The sequence below is a fragment of the Octopus bimaculoides genome, chromosome 3 (genome assembly GCF_046866305.1).
Source record: "Octopus bimaculoides isolate indiv1 chromosome 3, ASM4686630v1, whole genome shotgun sequence".
NCBI classification, from domain to species: Eukaryota; Metazoa; Mollusca; class Cephalopoda; order Octopoda; family Octopodidae; genus Octopus; species Octopus bimaculoides.
This window is the reverse complement of record NC_142930.1, coordinates 139984250-140009808: the sequence shown is the minus strand read 5'-3', so window position 1 is coordinate 140009808 and position 25559 is coordinate 139984250. Positions and strand designations below refer to the sequence as shown.

Sequence of the window (25559 nt, the reverse complement as noted above, 5' to 3'; positions counted from 1 at the left end):
GCTAAGAATTTTTTGTAGTTATTCTAATTATTATTATTAAGGCAGTGGTGAGCTGGCAAAATCATTAACATGCTGGATAAAATGCTTAGTGGCGTTTTGTTTGTCTTTACATTCTGAGTTCAAATTCTGCCAAGATTGACTTTACCTTTCGTCCTTATGGGATCAATAAAATAAGTACCAGTTGAGTACAAGAGGGGGGGGGGTTGATGTACTTGACTTATCTCCTCCCCAAAAATGATTGGCTTTGTACCAAAATTTGAAACCATTATTATTATTATTATTTTAAAAGGATTGGTGTAACTCTTCATAAAGATAAATAGACAATATGAAGGGCATCAGACAGATTTAGTCTGACCATGCAATCATAGAAAATCATCATTGTCATCAAAATTTAATGTCTATTTCCATGTTGGCATGGGTTAGATGGCTTGATAGTAACTGGCAAGGCCATAGGCCACACCAGGTACCCATAGTTTGTTTTGGCTTGGTTTCAACAGCTGGATGCCCTTCCTAATGCCACCCACTTTACAAAGTGTACTGGGTGCTTTTTACATGGCACCAACACCAATGCTTTTTATGTGGCACCCACACTAATGCATTTCACATGGCACCTTGGTTTTAGGACCTCGGTTCTGTTGTGGTAGGCAGGTCTTCTCAAGTGCAACAAAGCGCTGATGAAGATATATATGGTGGCTGTTCCTCAGTAATGTTGAAGGAGATAAGACTATCTTGGGAGATTTTACTTTTGCCTGTAGTATGTCTAGAATGAGGTTTCTAAGTTGCATTTAGATGATGTCTGTGGGAATTCTTATCAAGGTTTAAAGGAGACCATCTTCAAGCAATAGCATGAGATGACTGGGTGCAACTGTTTGGACAGTGAAGCTGATTTGATGACAGTACTTTTTGGCACTGGAGGCAAACACACACATGCATGCAGAAATATACATATATGAGAGAGAGAGAGAAGATTAAAACATATGATGTCAAATCAGTCAGTGTTGAAACAGCAGTGACAGATAGATGGTGTCAAAACAGCTGTGCCAAAATGTCTCATACCTTTCCAATAGACCATATAACTCTTTCTCTCTATCAGGATTCATTGTCCATTATTTTCACAACCACATAGTATTCACATCTCTAACATTACTATACAGCATTATATTTCATGAGATGTTTCATTATAAGATAGTTTCTCTCCTTCTCCTACACCATATTATTAAGCTAAATTCCCAAAATATAAATTCCATAGCATTTAATAATGATAAACGATGCCAAAGCCGATAGCAGAGTTTGGCAGTCTTCTGGCTCACCAGCTCCTGTCAAACCATCCAACCCATGCCAGTATAAGAAGCAGATATTAAATGATGATGATGATTGCTTATTGACTGAAGATACAACATTGCTAATTGAAATTGTCTACATTTTTAAGTTTATGTGCAGCGCCACGTAAAAGTGCCAGTGTGGTGTCATGTAAAAGCACCTGTGTGACACTATGTAAAAGCACCATGCACACTCTGTAAAGTGGTCGGCGTAAGAAAAGGCATCCAGTTGTAGAAGCCATGCCAGATCAGGCAGGAGTCTGGTGCAGCCCCAACCCTAGCTTGCCAGCTCTGGTCACACCATATAACCTATGACAACATGGATAACGGACGTTAAATAATGATGATGAAATTTATTTCCAGTATAGCATGGGTTTTCATATATTATGCAAAAGAAAAGTAATTAGAAACTAATTGAAAATATTGTGGGCATGTTACTTGTACATGTGATGGGTGGAAAGCATTTCTACAAGGGGTGGAGAGAAAATGAATGAGGTAAATGTGAAGAAGTCAAAAAAAATGTTTGTGAAGAATAGACTTCACAGTGATTTACAAAGGGCTTGTAAGGAGGATAAACAGCATACAACATGGCTGCTCTGCAGTTTTGCCCTCTGCAAGTCAGTCAGTATGACAAAATAGTTGATGTGACAATAGTTCCTTGGTTAACATGATAAAGGTTAGTGAAATAATGGTAACAGAGAGGGAGAAGTAGGGGGGGGGGGGGGCATTGAATAACACTTTAGGAGTTGTTAGAAACAGCCATAGGCAGATGATATTGTAACTTGACTGTTCTTTTAGTCTTATTGGTTTCAGGCACTGGGGTGTGGCCATGCTAGAGTAATGCTTTCTCGGATAGAGTTGATTATGCCAAGACCAGTACTTATTTCCTTGACAATAGAAGGGTGTAAGACAAAGTCTACCAGGGTGGGGGTTGATACAATCAAAGGACATAAGAAAGAAAAAAAAACATACAGAAGGTGTACTGTTGGATTCTCAATGGATTCTACCATATACTTGTTAATAAGGAATTTATAAATTAAATAAAGAAAAATTTCTATCTTCAGTTAAAATATATGGTAAAAGTTTACTCAATATAAGATATCAGCGTCAGTAAAATAGCCAACGCCCCAATGACGTCACTCAGTAGTTTATACATCACACAAGCTAGTCATGGTTGGTGCATATTGTGAATGGTGATCACCGATACTTTGCTGTTAAAATAATTGCCTTTATTTCAGATAAGCAACCTACTAAACACAGCCTTGATTATCAACAGCTCACCATTGTATAGTAGAATGGTTGGTGAAGGAATGGAGGCAATAAAGCTGTTGTTGATAAACATGTAATTCATCACAAAGTTAGAAAATGTACTAAAATGTTAAATAGAAATTCTGAGGTCGACTGAGGCAAAGAGTCTTATATGTCAGAGATGTTGGTTAGCCCCGCCCTGGTCGGCCCTGATGGGAGAGACTTGTGATCAAAGACATTTGAGGCATGATTATTCAATCGTATTTTAAGGAATCGTGTAACACACTGAACCACATTATCCAATGTGCCCTTTAAAGGTGGTGTGGTGTGATTTGAGGGAGAATAGACTGCTATTTCTAGCAGGTCACGCAACCACACAACGGCTCTCTTGTAGGCACATGATAAGTGTTAGAGTGTGGATGGGAAAGGGTGCATAATGTTTGGTATTAAGAATAAATTGTCCGCCAATTGCATGAGAGATTTTAATAAGAATAGAATGATGGATAGATCACCAAAATGTGATGTCTGACAGAGAACTTAAGTCCAGCGATGCAGAAATTTATAATTTTGACAGTCAACACTCTTCAAGGTAATAACTTAATGATTTTACATTTGTGAAGCAAATATGCTGTCTGCCACAAAAAATAGTTGTGTATGAGTGAATAAAATATTTTAAAATCGTAACTTATATGGAAAGAATTATATTTTGTATTGCTATGTTTATGGTGATGGCAGAGTAGAACTTGAGCCTCTAATCACCTTGGCCAGTTTTGATAAACTTTTTAGCATTCAAATTATTCTGTTTAAATGTAATACTTATTTATTCACATTGTTTTAAATTAATTATACATTATCTTATATCATCAAGATTTTGATGATGAGATTGCTTATTTTTAGAATGATGTTGTAGGGTACATGCAAGAGACCAGACATAAAACAGAGAGAAATATTTGGCTCAGATATGGGAGTTCAAGTGCTAAAGGGTTAAGCTGGCTAGTTCACGATAGACAGCCAATCTCATGTACATTTAGCCTCTTAAATATCATTATCATCATCGTTTAACGTTCGCTTTCCATGCTAGCATGGGTTGGATGATTTGACTGAGGACTGGCGAACCAGATGGCTGCATCAGGCTCCAATCTGATCTGGCAGAGTTTCTACAGCTGGATGCCCTTCCTAACGCCAACCACTCCGAGAGTGTAGTGGGTGCTTTTACGTGCCACCGGCACGAGGGCCAGTCTGATGGTACTGGCAACGGCCACGCTCAAATGGTGTTTCTTACGTGCCACCTGCACAGGGGTCAGTCCAGCGGCACTGGCAATGACCTCGCTCAAATGTTTTGTTCACGTGCCAGTAAGCCGACACTGGTAACGATCACACTCAAAACCATCGGCATGGAAGCATATATATATATATATATATATATATATATTTTAATTATTTACTCAGAAGGAAAGGCACTACCTATGGCCCTTTTCAGATCCTCTAACAATAATGAGAGGAAGTTATCTTCAAACTAGAGCCCTAGCCAATGTGCTTGAAACTGAAAGTATTCCATTAAAAGTATTAATAGTCTAAATAATGGTTTCCATACAGGTAACAGATTTAATCTGTCAAACTTAATGTTTATTTATTTATATTGTTTTGAATTAATTACGCATTATCTTGTCGCTTAGAGATTTTGATGATGTGATTGTTTAGTTTCACAATGACGTTGTACGATGGAGGCGAGAGGTCTGTTTCAAAATCAAACATGTTAAATATTTTGGCCATATATGTCTGGTTTGAATGCTAAAGGGTTAAAGAGGCCACTCAAAAACAAAAAAAAAAGGAACAGACCCTTTAGACAGGTTTCCACACAATACTTGCCTACTAATTTCCACACTTAAGGCTTTGGACAACGAAAGGTTAAGGGAAAAAATATTTTCCCAAGGTGGAATGCAGTGATATCAAACCCAAAACTGTATAAATGCAAAGTAAACTTCTCAACTCAGAAATTCAACAATGGCTGTTATAGGTGGTGACTTAATCTATTGATCAGTTGAACACCTCCACTTCGTCTTTAGGTAATGTTAGGTGAGTCCAGTCTGTTGCAAGCATTTGGGCCAAGTCACCAGTTTAAAGATACCACCTGCCTTCTGGTTTCAGGGTCTTGGTAAAGGGACATGGGCATTGCTTTGCTGCCTGAAAAATCGTTCATCATCACCATTTTAACATCCACTTTCCCATGGTAGCATGGGTTGGACAAAGTTCATGGAAGCAGATTTTATACGACCAGATGCCCTTCCTGTCACCAAACCCTCACTTGCTTCTAGGCACAGAAATATTTCCCCAGGGTTGGATATGTTTTTGCAGACCAGTGGGAATGAAGATGCTGTTTCTATAACAAGGACATACACATATGATAGGTTTCTGTTAGTTTTCACCACCCAAATCTACTCACAAAGCTTTAGTTGGCCCAGGCCTATGCAGAGGGACTGAACCCCAAACCATAAGATCAAGAAGTAAACTTCTCAACCACACAGTGTCACTTGTGCATATTAGTGTGTGTGTGCACACACGTATTAGGTAAAAATGACAATTAAGAATGCTTTTGAATGTTCAAAGCTAGAAGAAAGCTTGAGTGTTGCTTTAAATACAAATAATGAGTGAGTGAGAGAGTAGATAACTGTGAGAAAGATTTACAAAAAATATCAATTTCAAACGCAGTAATATACTAAATGAAATAAAGGAAAAATATAGTCGTAATTGTTATCAAGAAATTCACTCAAAAAGAGCATAATTTAAATTTACTTGCTATCATACATTGTCAAGGAGTTAGTTAAACTATAACATTATTCTACGTACGTAGGTTCATTACTGCAGTCATGTGAACATGTACATCGCTTATCTCCATTTTCAAATTCTTTGCAGACACCATCAAAGAGGCAAGATGTTGCAGTGCATAAAATATCTGGACCTGGAGAAATGATAAGAAAAATACAGATATAAGAATGAACATTAAAGAAAGAAGGAAAAAAAAAAAACACCCTGATTTTTTAAAAATTAAAACAAAATTTGAATAAGAATCAATAATATCTGGAAGACAACTGGTAAAAATTAGCTGGAAAAAAGATATTTAAATCAGATTAAGACCGGTATTTTTCTTTTCTATTTCTTTTAAAGATAAAATTTTTAAACATCGTAAAGGAAATGAAAAGAAAGACTGTAAAAAAAAAAAAAAAAAAAAGGAAAAAAATCAATATAAAGAAAAAGGATCAAAATATCCCTGATAGAACTTACAAAGCATTGTAGAACTTTGGATAATATTCTGGAGTGGGGGAGTGTGATTTCACAACAAAATTATGTGAAATACATCATGTATAATTGGGTTTTTTTTTTGTTTATAAGTAAAAAAAAAAAAAAAAAAAGTTGCAGGGAAATTACTCAGCGCACCTACCCCTCATGTAAGCAAATAAGCAAGAGCAAAGATTTGAGCTTAAAACTGTGAAATACTGAACCAGACAAACTAAATAATCTTAGTAAGGGGCAGCCTATCATCTAAATATGAACTACAAAAAATGTAGTTTATATTAAGGGGAAAAAAAATTATGGTTGTTGTGAAGGGAAGTCCAGGAAGTTTTTTTTTCAGAAACAGAAGAGAAAGAAATCTTGTTCTTTGAATGAATATAAGTCAAAATAATTTCAATGAGATCAAAAGAAAATTAAGTTTTTATCTTATATTTTTTACTTGTTTCAGTCATTGGACTGTAGCCATGCTAGGGCACACCACCTTAAAAGGTTTTAGTTGAATAAATTGACCTCAGCATGTTTTTTTTAATTTTTAAGTCTAGTATTTATTCTATGGAGGTGCATGGCTCTGTGGTTAGAGCATCGAGGTTGTGAGTTCGATTCTCAAACCGGACTGTGTGTTGTGTTCTTGAGCAAGACACTTTATTTCAAGTTGCTCCAGTTCACTCAGCTGTAGAAATGAGTTGCGGCATCACCGGTGCCAAGGTGTATCAGCATTTGCCTTTCCCTTGTATAACATCAGTTGCATGGAGAAGGGAGACCAGTATGCATGGGTGACTGCTGGTCTCCCATAAACAACCTCACCTCAACTTTTGCCTCAGAGGGGAACTTTCTAGGTGCAATCTCATGGTCATTCATGACTGAAGGGGGTCTTTACTCCTTTACTTTACTCTTTTATGGGGACATACACAAATTAACACCAGTTGTCAAAGTGGTGAGGAACAAACACAACAAAACACAAGACACATACATATGATGGGATTTCTCACAATTTCTGTCTGTCAAATTCACTCACATTAGTTAGCCTGGGGATGTAGCAGAAGACACTTGCCTAAGGTGCCGTGTAGTGGGACTGAACCTGAAACAATGCTGTTTGTGAAGCAAGCTTCTTAACCATACAACAGACATCTCAGCCTATAGGTGAAATTATAGAAACATCAATGACAAATCAAGGTGTTTCAAATGCTTCGATGTCCGACTTTGTAACAGGAGAAATCATACAATAAAGAGAATTAAAAAAATGAATAAATAAAATATAATAAATGAATTCTTTGTTACTATCAACAAAGAAAACTTTCCATCATTTGAATCAGTGTTAGTTTACATCATTGAAAATAAATAAACTGGTACAGATGAAAGTTCAAATAGAAACTGTACTATATACAGTACTTCAATGAATATTCAGTTATGATTATCAAGAAAATTCCCAATGTGGCATGGAAATGGTAGCTACATGCTAATTAGAACAGTGGTTCCCAACCATTTTTTGCACCACTGACTGGCTTCATGCAAAACAATTCTTCCATGGATTGGGGTGGGGGAATCACACACACTATCTGTAGCCTAGTGGTTAGTGTTGCACTCACAGTCATAAGAGTGTGTGGGTTCAATTCCTGGACCAGGCAGCGTGTTGTGTTCTTGAGTAAGACACTTTAGTTTATGTTGTTCTGTGATCATTTTGAAATTTGATGTGTGACACACTTACGAACCTGTATAGAAAATGTCAATGTGGTGGAATGGGTGAGCTAAGGTACAGTACATACACTTGACCACTATAAACAAATCATTTGTGCAGATCAATCAGCAAAAATGTTAAGCTATATTTTTATAGCAAAAGTGATATTGTATGCTGTTAATGTACAGAATTGGAACTGCTATTCCAATGAACATGCACAAATATAAAGACTTTTCCTTGTTTCTTTATACTTTATACACCCTGCATATGCAAATGTGTACACACATACACACACACCATTCTCAACACCTGTAAGTAAAAAATAGCAAAGCTTTTAAATTTTAATATTCCTAGGGTACAAAAAAGAAAGAAGAAAGGTCCAAAGAACTAGAAGCTAACAATGCTTCTCAAAATCCTTATTGAAAATAAAGAGACTACAGTTTCTAACAGAAAATGGGGAAAAAAATGGCTATGAAACAGCTTCAGAATGAAGCAGCATGATGGTGAAAGAGCTTTCAACTCTGTTGATAATACTAAGTCTACTACATCTGAACATAGATATAGGCAGCAAACCTTTTACTATTTTAAAAGCTCTGTCCTTAGCACACTCTTCAACTCATGCAACTAAATAGTTTTCAAACCAACACAATTACTCAATCTAAAAACAGCAGCCAAATCTCCTACAATCCATAACTTTTTGAATAATGTGTTCCTCATACCCCAAAAAGGCAGAATTATTCATAAGTGGAAATCCATCACATATAGGCCTGCCTCATCAAGGCTGGGACTAAGCAACAACAAATAATTATTTAGAACAGAAGTTCAGATGACAAGCTCAATATACTGAAAATGTTTTGCTCTTAGTATTGTATTGAGTTTTCTTTGAAATTACCTGTAAACAAATACTGACAGCAGTTTGGGTATATAAATCCAAATAATAACTAGCAAGAATAAATTATATTGATCCATTGGTTTCAAATTTTGGCACAAGATCAGTAATTCAATGGGAGGGCCTAAGTCAATTACATCAATTTCAGTGTTCAACTGGTACTTATTTTATCGACCACGAAAGGATGACAGGTAAAGTCAAGACAGCTATATTGAATAGAATTCTACATAGCTTGTCTACATAGTACCCACAATATAGGGTGAAGAGAACAGGTATTGACAAGGCTTCTTATAAACAAGAACTAAGGAAAACTGAAAATATATACATTTACCTTTATGAAATAATATAATGACAAAAAATATTTAAAATACAATGTTTATAAAACAGTATTCTGATACTAATAAACAGTAAATCAGTTACCACTAACTGATGTATCTTGAAGCAAATTCAGGCATAAATAATAATAGCTTATATTTTTTATCTTTTACTCTTCTCATTCAGTGGACTGTGGCCATACTGGAACATCATCTTGAAGGGTTTTAGTTGAAAAAATTGACCCAGTCTGTTTGTTTTTTTTTTGTTTTAGTCTGGTGCTTATTCTATTGGTTTCTTAAACTGAACCACCAAGTTATGAGGATGTAAATAAACCAACACTGGTTGTCAAGCAGTAGGGAGGGGGGAACACAGACAAAGAGACATACACACACACACATACATGTACATAATGAACTTCCACACAGTTTCTGTCTATTCAATTCATTCACAAAGCACTGGTCAGCCCAGGTCTGAGCTTTAGTAAAAGACACTTACCCAATGTACCGCACAGTGGGACTGAACCTGAAACCACATGGCTGCAAAGCAAGCTTCTTAATCACACAGTCATACCTGTCCCTACAATACATTCAGTTAATAAGACCATGGATGATGGTCTGTGTCTTATAGGTAGCTTTTCACCTTCATCCTGTTTAGGTCTCATTTTTAATTCACTGTATTGTAATCTATTCTAGTTTAATAGGTGAATTCACTCCAAGGCGCATCATTAATAAAGACTTATTTATCTATATTTTTCTCATGCCTCTATATTTGTGCTCAAACTGTAAACTAATAAATAGCGAATTCTACTGTGTACATTAGGAAATATACTGATGATGTGTACTAAAAATTCTTTAATAACATTTCATAAAATTGAGATAAAAAAAAAAAAATACAAACATGGAACAAATAACATATATTTCAATTTAAAAAAAAAAAATAAATTAAAATTGCTTGTGAAAGATATCTTGCACAACAAATTTTGGTCTTAGCCTGAAAATAAAAATGTTTTTTATCTTTAAATATGAATGAAAACCTTGTGGCAAACAACAGTGAAAATGAAAAAAATATGTGTGTATATACATATATACATATATGTATATATATAAGCATTTGCAACTGAAGCGATGAGAAGCTTGGTGCAATATTGCAACTTTTCTTAGGAAAACAACAAGAACAAACACACACAGATATACACCTTATGAGGTCAGAAGTGTAACACACAAAATTGATATGACTTAAGAGTTTATGTTATGGTTATAGAACTGTGATAGTTTCACAGTATTATCAACAGATGTATCAGGAACAAAAAAAGAAAATTTAAGATAGAACTGCAATGAAATGATTGCAGATTTAATTTACCTGTATATGATAATCTTATTTAGAATTTAGAAGTGGAATGCAAATTTGCTGGAGAGCATAGGTTCTGGTATAATAGTAAAATTGTCAGCCCCTATGAAACTAAAAGCTTATGCAGCAGTTAGGGACCGATCTTGGTATCAAGCTTCTCAAAAGCTGGGTTATTAGTAGCAGAAATAATCAAATAGTTGGTGCAGTTTCCTAACTTGATACCATTTGAAATCTGCTTGTTAAAATAGCTAATTAGTAAATAATATATGAAACAAAAACCTTAAAACAATAAGCTGAACAACAATATTAAAAACTTACTGAAAGAAAACACTTTCAGATTTTCAGGTGTGTATTAAATGCTAAATGTTTTATCATTATTACAGCTGTTAAAAATTAATTGAATGACTTAAAAACCCAGAGGAAAAACCCAAAATGATGATTTCCAACTTAGTTTCTAATTATATCACCCTCGTCACTTAATGTCTGTTTTTCCATTCTGACATTTGTTTGGGTGGTTTGACAGGAGCTGCTGACTAGCCAGAGAACTGTGCCAAGTGCCAATATCTGCTTGGGCATGGTCTCTGCAATTGGATGCCTTTCCTAACAACAAAAACTTCACAGAGTGTATTGAGTGCATTTTACATGGCACTGGCATTAGTGAGGTCACCAAGTAACCCACAAAATAAGACCCCTTAACTGCGGGAGGTGAGTTTATGCCAAAACGTAAGAGTTTAAAAGTATGGTAGAAGGACAGAAAAATAAATATCTTGCAGTAAAGGAGACACATAGCCCCCACGGTTGAAAAAGGAGAGAAGGTGATGGTGAAGAAGTGTTGCTAAATGTATATTACTCAGATTTCAGTTTTTAAGAATGAAAATCCAAAATCAGATTTAACTTTTTTTAAAAGACTGTCACTACAAATAGTTACCCTAAATAATACTTTGTTTTTATTTAACCTTTTAGCATTTAAACTGGCCATATCAAGCCAAAATATTCTACCTGTTTTAAGTTCAAACTAGTCAGATCCAACCTCTCACACCTGTTCAACAATGCCATAGCACTGAAATCTCTCAAAGCTACAAGATAAGGCATGGATTAATTCAAAACAATGAGAAATAAATAAGCATTACATTTGACAGAGTAATCTGAATGCTAAAGGGTTAAAAGCTTATCTATATCGACAAAGTTTGGGTAACCAAGTTCATTGAAAGCACTGGCTAGTTCTCTATCTCTATCCAATACAGTCTTGTTTACTGTAATGGTACGATTTTCACACTGAACTTTATCAGATGAAAGTTCATTTGTTAATGATTGCTGAATCTAAAAAAATAAAACAGTTCCGACTCTGCTCAGTAGGGACTATGTTGACTAAATGGCTATGGTGTCAGTCCACTAGCAAACATTCTCTTCACACTTGTCACCACTAACATTAGAAGAAGCAAAGTACTTGAGAAGATACTGTGTTGCATTATCAATTCATTGTGGGTTCAATTCTATAGTAGATGTTTTGCTGTGTGGATTTGGGCATCACAATTCTATATAGGTGTTTTGTTGTGTATTTGGATAACCCGGTTCTACAATAGATATTTTGTTATATATTTGGACAGCACAATTCTATGTATTCAGGTCACCCAGCTATGGCTGAGGCAGACCAATATCCTCTCCAAAGAAAGCTTTATCCTTCATTCATTTGATTTAACACCACTATCTGGCCCTTAAGTGTCTTTAGCAAAGTCCACTCTGTTATAAATATTCAGATCGTGTCTTCAGTGTGAAGAGTAACCTGATAAGTTGATGAAGCATTGCTCCCCGCTGTATCAACGCATCACACTGGAGGCACTAGAAAAGGTTAGTAGCACAGCTCTTCATCTTCTAAACCATGAAAAAAATTAGAAAAGCTCATAACTAAGCACTAGTTCTTAAAAACCCATCAAGGTTCGGAAGACATTTACATACTTTTTCTTGCACAAGATAGCAAATAATGTAACTAGAGAGAATTAAGGAAATAATGAGGCACCAATCTATTGGAAACTGTCAATATTTTACACTACTGACAGGGTGTTTTCTGCCATACCCTTACAAACTATTTCCTCAGAGTTTGACTTTAGTATATATTCAAAAATTTCTGATAACTTGTCTACTTAATTTTATGCTTGCAATAAATCTGAATTTAAAATATTAGACTATAGATAAATTTTCCCTGAAAGCTTTGAAGAATTTAATAAATTGGACCTAACATTAATAATCTAAAGACTTAACAAAGTTCAAAATACAATGGGCAAATATTGTCAGCTGAAATTTATCATTTATTGAATTAAAAACAAAAAAAATCTCATCATCAGATTGTATCTATGTCCAATCATGTCACCATTTATAATTGGTAAAGTCATGCAAAGAAAAGCTTGAGGGTAGGATAAAGTGAGAATAATTTGGAAAATAATGCAAAATATTTGCTAAAAGAAAAAGAAAAAAATAGATTGATCATATTTTGAAAACACAAAAAAAAATGAAGCTAAATGAATATATTGGTGGGCAAAATATTGGCTTGGCAGTGTCAACCTTTGATGAATGTACAAAAGCAAATAAAAAATATTGGGAAATGAAAGAAACACTGACACACAGACTTTGGGGAGTGGGGTTACTCTATCATGTTTTTCTCTCTCTTTGTAAAGATTTCTTTCAGTCCCCTACATGCATACTATCTACTTGGCTGACTCACATACATAAGTGACCAGTCTGGTTGGCCAGATAATTCAGTTTGAATTAATAATATTGATGTTTAGACATTCCATGCTAAATTGCATTAAAGTTGGCTAAAACAATACAGAATGAAGACAACTAAACGGAAAAGCATCTTTAGCAATTTAAAATTGGAAAACCCTGCATCTTAGGTTTTTCTGAAAAGCGAACAAAAGCTGTGAAATAGGAACCTGTGGTGGAGACAGGGCATACTGGCAAAGGTGGGGGGAGGCTTTTTTTATAAAAGCCTAAATTTTAAATATGGAAGTAATTGAAGTGATAAAAAGAAAAAAAGAAAAAAGGGAAAAATATATTTAGCAAGCAAGAAATAAATAGCTAGAACTATGCTAAAACTGGCAAAAATTATTTTCTTTAAGCGTCAAGTTTAATTTTAAAATACATTTTGCTTCAGTGCATTAAATCAAAAAGATTAATTTTCCCCAATAAATATTTCTTCGGGCTGTTCCTTGTGATTTCTTTGTTGAACTGACTTTGAAGAATAGCCTTGAGTGCCAGTTCAAATTTCTATATTGATTATTTACCAAATTGAATAAAAGAAAAAAAACAAAACGTGAAAATTCCTCCGTAACAAGAACCTAAGAAAGACAAGATTATCCTCAGCAAGTATTGTCAAGAAACTCAACCTGCAACTGAAATCAATTGATTAGTAAAATAGAAAATAACAGCTTAACTGAAAATAATAGGATTTTTATTTGCTGTTCAATTTAACGACAATAGAGATGCACTGATACTCCATCTAGCGAACATCTTTTCTCTAATCAGATATTCTCCAAAAGAAAACTACCAAATTTGACAGTTCCTGTCCATTATAACCAATCTGTTTTCTCTAAATAAATCAAACAGTTCAGTAATGTAGCAAAGAAAAATACCAATTTTATTAACAGCAATACAAACCAATCAGTTTGGTGAAGAGGAAGACCAATAGGTATTGAACTTTCTAAAATCAATAAGCATTTCTTGATGGATTAATACGCAAACAATCAACAGAGAATGCCACACTATACTTAATATTACTTCCTACATTCAGTTTCAAAACAAAATGGAAATTAAAAATAAGCTACCATATGATTATCAATATATAACCTTTTTTTACAGAAGTACTAACTGTTGTTGCTGTTAATCAACATGAAAGTTAAAATAAGAGATAGTTATAAGTGATATGTAAGCAGATGAACACAGCACGATGAACAAGTGAACAGTGACATCTAAGAAAGGTTTCAGACCAGGAACTTCAACATGAACAAAACCATGTAATCAAAGACAACTAAGAGTGGAAAGAATATATGCTATAAGATGAAAATATTCAGTTACTTGTTTTAATTAGTATATTTACTAGCTCAGCAGTTGTTTTCAAAGAACAACAAATCTGAAAAATTACTTCTCAATGTGGTGCATACCCATTTCTAATTTTTCCCATGAAACTTAGCTTGCTCATGTTAATACCACCAATTTTCAATTACCGCTGAAGACAGATTATAACTCCTGACTGAGAGAACAGATCCTAGATTAACCAACAAAAGCTTAAGAGAGGCAGAGGTAAGAACCAACAAGTAATTACTGCAATGACCAAAAACACTAAGCTCATAGACCTTAAAATAATTTAATGTAACTACAGATATTTAGAATTTGAACATAAAGAAAACTTGAATCATGGCTCTATGATGGAAGCTTACTTTGAATATGGCTATGATAGGAACTGGACACTGAAATCACAGCTGTATAGCAGAAGCTGGCACTGTCATGGTATTAGCTGTCAGAAGTGAAAGTAGAAAAATCTGACAAGGAACGTTACTGCTGGTTTGAGTTATCTGTCTGTCTGTCTGTCTGTCTGTCTGTCTCTCTCTCTCTCTCTCTCTCTCTCTCTCTCTCTATCTATCTATCTATCTATCACTCGAAAGTTATTGGAACAAATTTGACACCTATATCCATGCGTTTGAAAACACACAGAGTATAAGGGTACTACTAAAGCAGAGTGGTCCCGAACGCGCAGTCGCGCTAGCTAGTCGTGAGTGGTCGATCCTATTATTTTTAAACTTCAAACTTCATTTGTTTTCTATTTTGATAAACTCTCTCTGTTGAAAATTATATTTTTATATTTCAAATAATTTGCAATTTCAGAAAATATATTTTTATATTAAATTTGCGTTTTCTAATTTGATAAATTCTACGGACACAGAGGTGAACGAGTGATAGATAGATAGATAGATAGATAGATAGATATAGAGAGAGAGATAGATAGTGAGATAGACAGACAGACAGACAGACAGACAGATAGCTCCGGCTAGTCAGTAGCCAAAGAATCAACTCAAACCAGCAGTAATGTTCCTTGTCAGTTCTACTTTCACTTCTGACAGCTAATACCATGACAGTGCCCAGAAGCTTACCTTGAACTCTGGCTCAAAAATGGTAGCTTACATCAAAATTACAGTTTTATGCAGAGAACTAACATTAACCCACAATTGTATGATGGTGCTTACATTTAGTCCACTTACACAAATAAATAGATTCCTACAGGTTAGCCAACAATATTTACCTGTCTCAAAATCATGCACTATGTTTATTTGTCTCACGCTAATATCAGACATTACAATAGACAGGTTCATAAACAATGAAACAGACATGACAGTATGCTAGTAAGTTACATGATATTTCCTTTTCCTATATACATTACAGAATGCATATAGTTGGTACACTTACAAAGAGAAAAACATTCAAATACAATCGACACATTCATCAAAGCCAACACCTGGAAAATCTGATCCAAGAATTAGTGTTTCTTGGCTTTGTTTCTAGTCATTTTTACACTTTCTTAGTAGAATACATCTCACACGTCTATATCAGACTAAGACCAATTCCATCACACGCTGATAAAAACCTGCTACTAATAACCACATAATGCAGTTTTACCTGCTCATGGATGAGTTAACAGTGACTAAACTAGCCCCTACAGAGCTTGTTCAACAAGGAAAGGGTGTGGGCATCAAATAGAATGAAAAACTAAATCAGTTAAAAGCGAATGAGCTCCTTGAGAGTCAATTGTACCCATATCCTGGTGCCAATGGGATAACCAATCCCAATACAAATATATTATATTGATACCAATGTAATTATAGTTTTATACCAGACAGGTCAGATGCATTAAGAAAGCCTAAGATTGAAAGAAGACGAGAAAATTGGTAAAACTAAAAATCTAATGGTAGAAGAAAAGTTATGGGAAAATGGAAATATAAAAAGTGACTTTCTGCTACTTGGTTGTATGAACTAGTTGAGAGCATCAGCCAAAATTGCTTAACAATTTCTCTGTCATCTTCTGAAGTAGGAACTACAAGTTATGTCCTAAATCTCAAGCCAATCTAAATAACACTCCAATATATATATATATATATATATATATATATATATATATATATATATATATATATATATATATATATATATATATATATATATATATATATATAATGTGATAATTATCACTACAATATTGAAGAATTCTTTGATCAGCAATTCCTTGTGCCATATATATTTGTAATGTCAGAGTAACAACGGAACAACAGTGCATGTTTCTTTTCCTACTGCAGAAACAACTACAGCAGTTATAAATATCATCCGTAATAATTATAGAGACATGCTAGCTTTCTTTGTCTTTCTGGAATGAGGAGAAATGAGGGGGGGGGGGAATACAAATAAAATGAAATTAAATTGAAAAATTGAAAACACTAATAAGCAATTCTTACTGGTTTTTTAACTAACCTTAATTAATTAAAAACATTTTTTTCCCTTATTGTAGAACATTTATATTATAACTACTAGGATTAATTTAATTTTTGATTGAATTTCTCATGATAATTAAAACCTAAGAGCTAAATGGCTGGGATAGAAATCAACAGAGAGGGAAGTCTTAAATTAGGGGATGGGAAGCTTTTTTTGAACAAGGGACAAACTGCAAGTGCTTAAGCACTTATAGGGAACACAACACAGAGAAAAATAAATCTTTAATTTTACACATTCAATAGTTAATGTTGCTTATATCAAATTACTGTTATGCTGTTAAGGCTTAAACTAATATTTTTGAATAGGTTTTTAAGAGAACTCTAACAACAGGGAGGGGAGGGTGTTCTCAAATTTCAATGTGAGTGAAATTTTAACTGTGGGCAAAGGGTTCCTCACCCATGCTTTGAATGCTTAACCTGCTAGAAACAGCAGATGACACCCAACCATTAATATATATATATATATATATATATATATACATCTTCTAAAAGCAGGATGGTCAAGACTGAATCATTCAATCATATGTTTGCTTGAGTTACCAGACTTAACTTTGGGCTGAAAACAAAACCCCTAGAGAGGTTATTGTAATAACCCAGGGTTAAAAAAACACACACAAAAACACCTCCACCACCCCATTTCATTGTTCCAAAAATTATAACAGGATAGACTATTTTTAAAGACAAATCAAATTCAACACTTTTATGTCTGCTTTCTTCACACTGCCATAGACATAACATTTAAAGTTGGACACATTCTATGGCTGGATGCCCTTCTTGACATCAACCCTTACAGCTGGATCTTTTGTTTTGGAAACAAATAATATCACTGACAAAGCAGTGCCTTTGAGAAGATATGCAGATACTAATACACACACACACAGTACACAGAAATATGTGTATTGGCTTCCATCAACAAAATTTCACTCACAAGGCATTGGTCAGCTTGAGGCTATAATAGCAGACACTTCACCGGTACAAGGTACCAAGCTGTGGTATTGAAAAGATTAAGTAGACTTTCTAAATCTATGATAATATAACTCTCACATATTTGTTTAAAAGTAAAAAGTAAAGGAGTTCTTTTAAATTTACATAGATTCCACATTCTACTGAACTAGCAAATCTACAGATCTACGATGGAGACATAAAATGAGGGTGGGAAGTTATAACAGCAGTATGTATTGAGAAATGTGTAAATGGACTTGATAGATCACTGGGTGATGTCTTAGACAAATCACATTATTGTTGGTGATACAGCATTGTATTGTAGCTATATGATGTCTTTGCGACTAAGTGACATGTGATGATGATTCACTCCCAAACTGAAATAGGCTCCCAGCTTCTGTATCATGAATGATTATGTGGACCACTCCTAATGAAAGCCAGACACTATATACTGACACACACTTTTTCCAGTTTATTTTTGCTATTAACCGTCCTCGTGACCCCCTTCGTATCTATGATGGGCCACGAACTATACAATGAAAATCCAGAGTTACTCATGGTCGGTGTATTTTTAATAAGAATGTGAAGGTCGTTTATCAATTCAAAAATCGATATCCACAAAATAATCATACTTTCTGATTTTTTAATGCTGAAAACCTTCCTGACGACCATGTTTGTAATCCCCCAAAAATATCTTAACTATTGGTCCTGTCACGAAGAGGGAACAAAGAGATGAACAGATGGACATAATACCCATTATAGTAAGATAGTAAACCTGCTCATCTACGATGGGAAATAAAGGGATAGTATCGCAAACCTAAACCCTTCTAAATTCACGAACTATATGGTGGGGAGGGGAATCCAGAGTTAATCCTAGTTGCCAATTTTAGCAAAAAGAATCAAAGTTGATTTATTAATACAAAACTCAATATCCACTAAATAATCAAATTTTATTACATTTTTTTCACTAAAAACCTTCCTGATTACCTCTTTCGTAACCCTCCAAAACATTATGACCATTGGACAAGCCATTTGACTGTGAAAAGGGAACAGACAGATAGCCATAATGCTCATTATAGTAAGATGACCAACAGTTTAAAGTTTTTGATAGAATTTTTTTATGGTTTAGTTCGAGGAAGAAGGGCAACTGTGGAGCAAAAGGAAGTTCTCACTATCCTTAGATTAGTCCTAACTACTTGCAATACAAAGACACCATTGAAGACACCCCCCCCCCCCCCCCCCCGAGTACACAAGTGAGATATTTTTGTTAAAGAAATACTAATTACTTCATTGATTAATCCTTTTTTGTGACTACATTTCTAATAAAACTTACAATCTATATTCGTTTATATCCATTTACACATTTCAGTCATGTGATTGTGGTCATGCTGGAGCACCACCATGAATATTTAAATTAGTTTTATAAAATAATAATATCTTGGACAGATTTAGTAAAATCAGGGTCTCTTCTCATTATTAATCTGGAACTTATAACTTTAAAATTTTCAATAAAATTACGACAGGTTTCCCCAAATTTAAAAGTATTAAACATTTTAAAATAGTATGCTTTATATCATAGAACTAATGAAAGTCTAAGGCAGGTTGGTATTAAATGAGTTAATTATAATAAGCTTTCAGGTATTTAAAATGTATTTTGTAATCTAGTGTATAGCACCCGGGTATCTAAACCCAACAAATATTTAACTGTCTTTTACCCTCTATGACATAAACTATAAATTTTAAATCAGCCCAGTTAGATATAACAAACTTCACGAATTGAAGGAACACCAGCAAAACAACATGGAGTGAAAAAAAAAAAAAAAAAAAGAAAATGAACATAGCAATAGGAAATATTCAAAAAGAAAAATCTGCAGCTCATTTCATGTCTACTCAGTGAAACCTAGATTGTGCATATGGAGAAAAGCCAGCAATCAAATAAAGGCAAGTTGAAGCATAATGACCAACACGAGACTGGAATGAAGTTCAAGTGATGCAAGGTTTTACAAAGGGTGGGCGTTTTTTTTTTTTTTCTTTCTTGAGAATAGTTTGGAAGTTACCTCGTGTAGGGTTAGGACAATAGTCATGAAGAATGAGATCAATATTCTTTTCACAGCCCTCTCTCCTCATCTCACACTCACTATTGTAAACTCGGCCATCCGAAGCACAGACTTCGCCATCCGAAGACGGGCTCTCATGACATTCGATGTCACACTCACAGACATTATTTTTACAAGTTGCACCATATGAACAGTTACTATTGCTCGTACACTGATCTGAAATAGAAATAGATCAATCACAAGTTAAGGTTAGACATCAGAGACTGAGTTACATATACTGTGTGGTTTGTGAGAGACTTTGTTAATGATATAAAAAGAGAGTACATAGAGAGCGGAATTAAGAAACCTGAGAGATAGAAGGAGAAAAAAAATAATAAAATTAAACCTAAGTACAGAAGATGATTTGATCCCATAAAAAAACTGGGAGCAAAAGCAGGTATAATGACTAATAACGAAAAAGAATGTTAACAAAAGAGAAAATGAAATATAGGTTGAAGATGAATGAAAATAGATTACACAAATGAGGGATACTATTTTAATAAAGGCTGCGCATTGTCTAGATATTAAAAAATTATATAGGGTCAGAAAAGGGAAATAACTGGAAAAAACTGGGTAAAAATTATTGATTTGTAATAAAGTCTGTTATGAAATGTCTTCCCTTAAAAAAATAAATAAAAAATATCTTCTTATACTCAATAAAAAAAAGTTTACAAAACTCTGCAACCATCACATAATAAAAAAAAAACAACCTGAAATTGAGCAATGCATATTAACTTCAACATCTGAAAACAAAACACATAAGCATATTTTTTTTTTAACTGAAAGTAGAAAAAAATACAAAAGAACAAAAATAAAATAAACATAAATTTGGTTGTTTACACTAAAAATTATTCAGACGTTTTAAAAAATATAATGCAAAAATTAAAAAACAAAAATCAATACTTTGTTGTTATGTTTTTTTTTTATAAAAAAAAAACCTGTTTTACTAAAGATGATAGAAAATAAAAGAAAAATAATAAAATAGGATATAAGATATAGTTAGAATTATTGGATTTACATTTACAGAACTTCTGTAAGAGAAATGACTAAAAAATTTAATTAGGCAACGAATACATCTTAGTTTGCAGATCAAGATCATTTATTTCTCCTGGCAATCCTCTAAGATGGATTTTTATAGAGTGACTATATACTTGTTTGTGCCTGAAAAGACACGACGTAAAAATTTGGAGAGTAAAGGACAACTGATTTCATTAACCGCAATATGTTACTGGAAACGTGTCTTAAAATATGTTTTCATGCCTGGTAACCTTAAATATTGTATACATGTGTTTAATGATTCTCTCATCACTACTTCAACAGGTACAGTAGATTCTTTCTGTTTTACTGAAGAAGCCGAATAATACTTAAACATGACCAGAATTTTCTCCCCTATTTGTGAGTCATTAAGCCAATGCCTTTCCTTAACCTTTTGATGATTCTTCTTATTAAATAAGTTGTCAAGAGCTTCAATGTGATGAAATATAACGTCTAATGTGGCACTATTTTGAAATTTACAGAATTATATATATACCTGACACTCCGTCAGTTACAACGACGAGGGTTCCAGTTGATCCAATCAACAGAACAGCCTGCTTGTGAGATTAACATACAAGGGATTGAGCACTCCACAGACATGTGTATCTTTAACATAGATCTCAGAGAGAGTCAGCATGACACAGAGTGTGGATAAGGCTGAAACACAAGTACTACCTCATTTTTGTCAGCTGAGTGGACTGGAGCAACACGAAATTAAAGCATCTTGCTCAAGGACACAATGCATCGTCAGGAATTGAACTCACAACCTTATGATCATGAGCTGAATACCCTAACCACTAAACCAAGCACTTATATATATATATATATATATACAGTAATGCCTCAGCATACCAGTTAATTTGTTCCTGGAAACCGATCATAAAATGAAAACTCGTAAAGCAGAGCAATAATTTCCCATAGTAGCAATGTTATAAATCGTAATTCGTTCCCAGAAAAATATTTTTATCAATAAAATTTATAATACTCATAAATAAATGGCAATAAACCAACTGTAGAATGTAAAGAATATTTTATGCAAAGCAAAAAGAATGTCAAGATCATTTATAATAAAAGATATTATTATTACCATTTTCTGAAACACTTTCACTTGCACTAGACTCACACACACCATCACTTGCAGACATGATACACAAGCACTTGTAGATGGAGATGGACTAATAGATTTCTTCTTAAACAACAAGCCTAGAGGTATTTGCTGAGAAGAAGCTTTGTTTCTCAGTAACATGCAGAATGATTTGTTATGGTAGTAGAAACTTGCACTTTATTCAAAATTTGAATCTTGTGCTTGAAGAATAAAGCTCACAAACCCGGGATCCCATAAAATGGGTCCTCGTAAAGTGAGATATTACTGTATATATATATATATATATATATATATATATATATGTGTGTGTGTGTGTGTGTGTGTGTGTGTGTGTGTGTGTGTGTGTGTGTGTGTGTGTGTGTGCATATATACATACTTACATCTATATGTGTATATATATATATATATATATATATATATATATATATATATATGCATATGTGGGCACAGGACATCATGAACTATTTTTTTGAACAACAAAAGACACAAATGGAAAACAAGACAAACAACATAAAGAACGACCCTTCATCAGTTGTTGGCTGTTTTTCTAGTCTCGTATTGTTGTTAAACGCTCAAAATACGAGAGTAGAAAAACAGCCAACAACTGATGAAGGGCCGTTCTTTATGTTGTTTGTCTTGTTTTCCATTTGTGTCTTTCATTGTTTGAAAAAATAGTTCATATTCCATGTACTCGTACTTCGTATTTTTTGTTGTACACATTTCGTGATGTCCTGTGCCCACATATGCATATATATATATATATATATATATATATATATATATATATATATATACACACGTATAGATGTAAGTATGTACATATATGTATGTATATATATATATGCATATTTATATTATTATATGGCTGAATGCCACGCATCCTCTTCCAAGTAAGTTTTATATATATATCCTGTAAAGTCAGTGAGAGCACACCATACTTTAGGGAAGCATTTTGTCCAGTGCAGTAATGATTCAGTCAGCTTGCTGTCTTCCTTGTTATGAATAAAAGAAAATGTAACTTAATTTTTACACACATTTTTACCCCCAGGAAACTAACAATTAATTCCATAGACAGGAACTTTTTCCAAACATTACCCAAACAAGTGAATCAATAGTTAATAAAATGCCTGGCATATTATTAACAAAAAGAAAAATATAAGTAGGTATCTGTAAAACATCAATTCTAAGTACAGACAAATCAATTACTTAAAATACAGGTCAGCCATGATCAAAAAGATCTAAGATCAAAAGGATTTCAATCAGGATCATCCTATCTCTTGTCTATTTAGGAGTCTAGGAATACGTTTCAATGTGTCCTTCCCTTTTTTCAAGGTAGGATGTGATTTGAAGGAGATTTGGTTACTATTTCTAGCAAGCCATATGACCACTTAAAAGTTCTCCCAGTGATTTTGACAAATATCTGTCATCTCATCTGATAAATAAAAGTGAAATGAAGTAACTACTTTTCTGTGAGGCTTTTAGTCATTGTAATTTCTTTTTTTTTTTGATTACTCATCAGTTTGTGCTTCAGGTTGTATCATTTCTTACTTTTTTATGCGTTAAGCCATTTCCAAAATCTTGGCATAACAAATGAGACTGGGTAATAATTTGTAAGAGAATTACTGAAACTGTTTGAAAGAAAGTACAATGAAACTATATTTGGGAAGGATATGTAAATAACCATTCAGAATTTCGAAAGATCTCTTAAATGTTCACAAATATCTGAAATGATTCATGAATTAGATGATAAAGCAAATGGAATTTCAGGTTTCCTATCAACAAAATACAAACATTTTTAATCAGATTTGATTTTTAAAAGTATTTAAAATAGAATTTTTTCTCCTATAGAAATTTCTTTTCACGATAACTGCAGTGAATTTGTCTTTAGAAGTTAAAATATGTCACAAACATATTTCAACTAACCTAAAGTTCACTTATGCCTAAACACTGCTTGGCACTGATACAGCTGAATATATATATATATATATATATATATAAAACAAATAATGAATGAGTATATGCATATATACGTACAGGTATGTGCATACCTACGTCTACCTGTATATATAGGTGCATATCTGGGTACAGGACATTGCAAACAAAACGTAGACAAAAAAAATAATAATAACCAGAGTACAGAACACACACAGGCCACATAGAAAACATTTTCCTTCATCAGCTACCCCCATTCTAACACAGGCGTTTCGAAGAGTAGGGCAGGACGCATCGTTAAAATGGCTCTTCCCACGGACCACAAATTATATTTGTATACACAAATTAAACTTGTACCATGGAGGAATGTAGTGGCAGACAGAAAACAAGACAGGAAATATATATATATATAATGCCACACAGTGGGACTGAACCCAGAATCAAGTGGTTGTGAAGCAAGCGCAAAAATGGCATTGTGGTTAAGAAGCACACTTTGTAGCCATGTGGTTTTGGGTTCAGTCCCACTATACAGTACTTTGGGCTAAACTCTTTAAGGCGATGCCCCAGCATCTACTATAGCCCTGAGCTGACCAATGCCTTTAGAGTGAATTTGGTAAATGGAAACTAGGAGGAAGCTTGTTGTATGCATATGCCTGTGGGTGTCTTTGTGATGTTTTCATCCCCTACCACAAGGCAACTAGCGTTCATTTGTTTATGTCTTCATAACATAGAGGTTTATCAATCAGTACCAGACTTCATCCGGACCCCTATTTTCTCTTTCTAGCACCACCCCCAATCAACTATCTCACAGGGTTGCTAAAAGCAGCAGCAGCAAAAGAGGAGGCAGTGGTAGCAACAACTGATGCTGGACCCTTGAGGGATGATTGATACTATACTGACCACAGAGGGATGTAAAGTAGGTAGGTAGGTTTAGTTTGGTAAGTAGACAGATACCTCTTTTAAAAGAAGCTTATGTTGAAAAATGTTCATACTGACCTGACTAGTACTTGAAAACAACTGATACTGAACTACACACACACAGCTCCAGTTGTGTCTAAGAATAATCCTTTTTACTATAGGCACAAGGCCTGAAATTTTGCGGGAGGAGGCTAGTCGATTATGTTGAACCCAATGCTTGACTGGTACCTTTTTTCACTGACCCCAAAAGAATGAAAGGCAAAGTTGATCTCGGCAGAATTTGAACTCGGAACATGATGATGGATGAAATGTTGTTAAGCATTTTGCCCAGTGTGCTAATGATTCTGCCAGCTCAGTGTTGTTGTGTTTAAGAATAATGAGTATAATTTTATTGTTTGTGTAGTAAACTACAAAATTCTTACATTCTCTTGATTTCCTGTCTCATAGTCCCAGCAGCCAAAATGGGAAAAGTGTTGTCCAAGAGGATGGCAACGAAGATGTGCTGGAACAGCCAATCTGACTCATGGGATCGCACTTGTGGATAGTCATCTCTGCCCCAATAGCGGTGAGCAGGGATATGGTCCTGGAAGATGAGAATGCTAGAGGTCTCCATTGCCACAGGCTCAACCATAAACCTGTCAGGGATCTCACGTCGACTCCTTAATGGGGTCTGTATGAACTTCAGACCACAAATACCTGGAACAATTACCACAAAGCCTCTGATTGAGAATGTAACAGTTCTTATCAAATGAACCACCTTCAGTGTACTGCTGATGTCTATTTTAATGACCTTGGTGGGGGTAGAATGTCAAGTTAACCTTATTGAGATTTGAACTCAGAATATAAAGACATGTAACTATATACTGCAAAGCATTTGGTCTGGTAATTCTGCCATTCACTGCATTCTTCAATGC

The 25559-nt window shown here is 34.3% G+C and overlaps 1 protein-coding gene across 2 annotated transcripts in view; it reads right to left on the bottom strand.

Annotated features, from left to right (window-relative positions):
* Positions 1 to 25559, bottom strand: part of LOC106876722 (insulin-like peptide receptor) — a 161330-nt gene that overhangs the window by 75383 nt on the left and 60388 nt on the right. The window contains exons 2-3 of one of the 2 annotated variants that reach the window (XM_089349743.1): positions 19617 to 19832; positions 5415 to 5526 (exon numbers count right to left, since the gene is read on the bottom strand). In XM_089349743.1, coding sequence (XP_089205869.1) covers positions 5415 to 5526; positions 19617 to 19832 — 328 coding nt within the window. The remainder of the gene's footprint in view (positions 1 to 5414; positions 5527 to 19616; positions 19833 to 25559) is intronic. The other variant, XM_089349744.1, reaches the window with a different exon arrangement.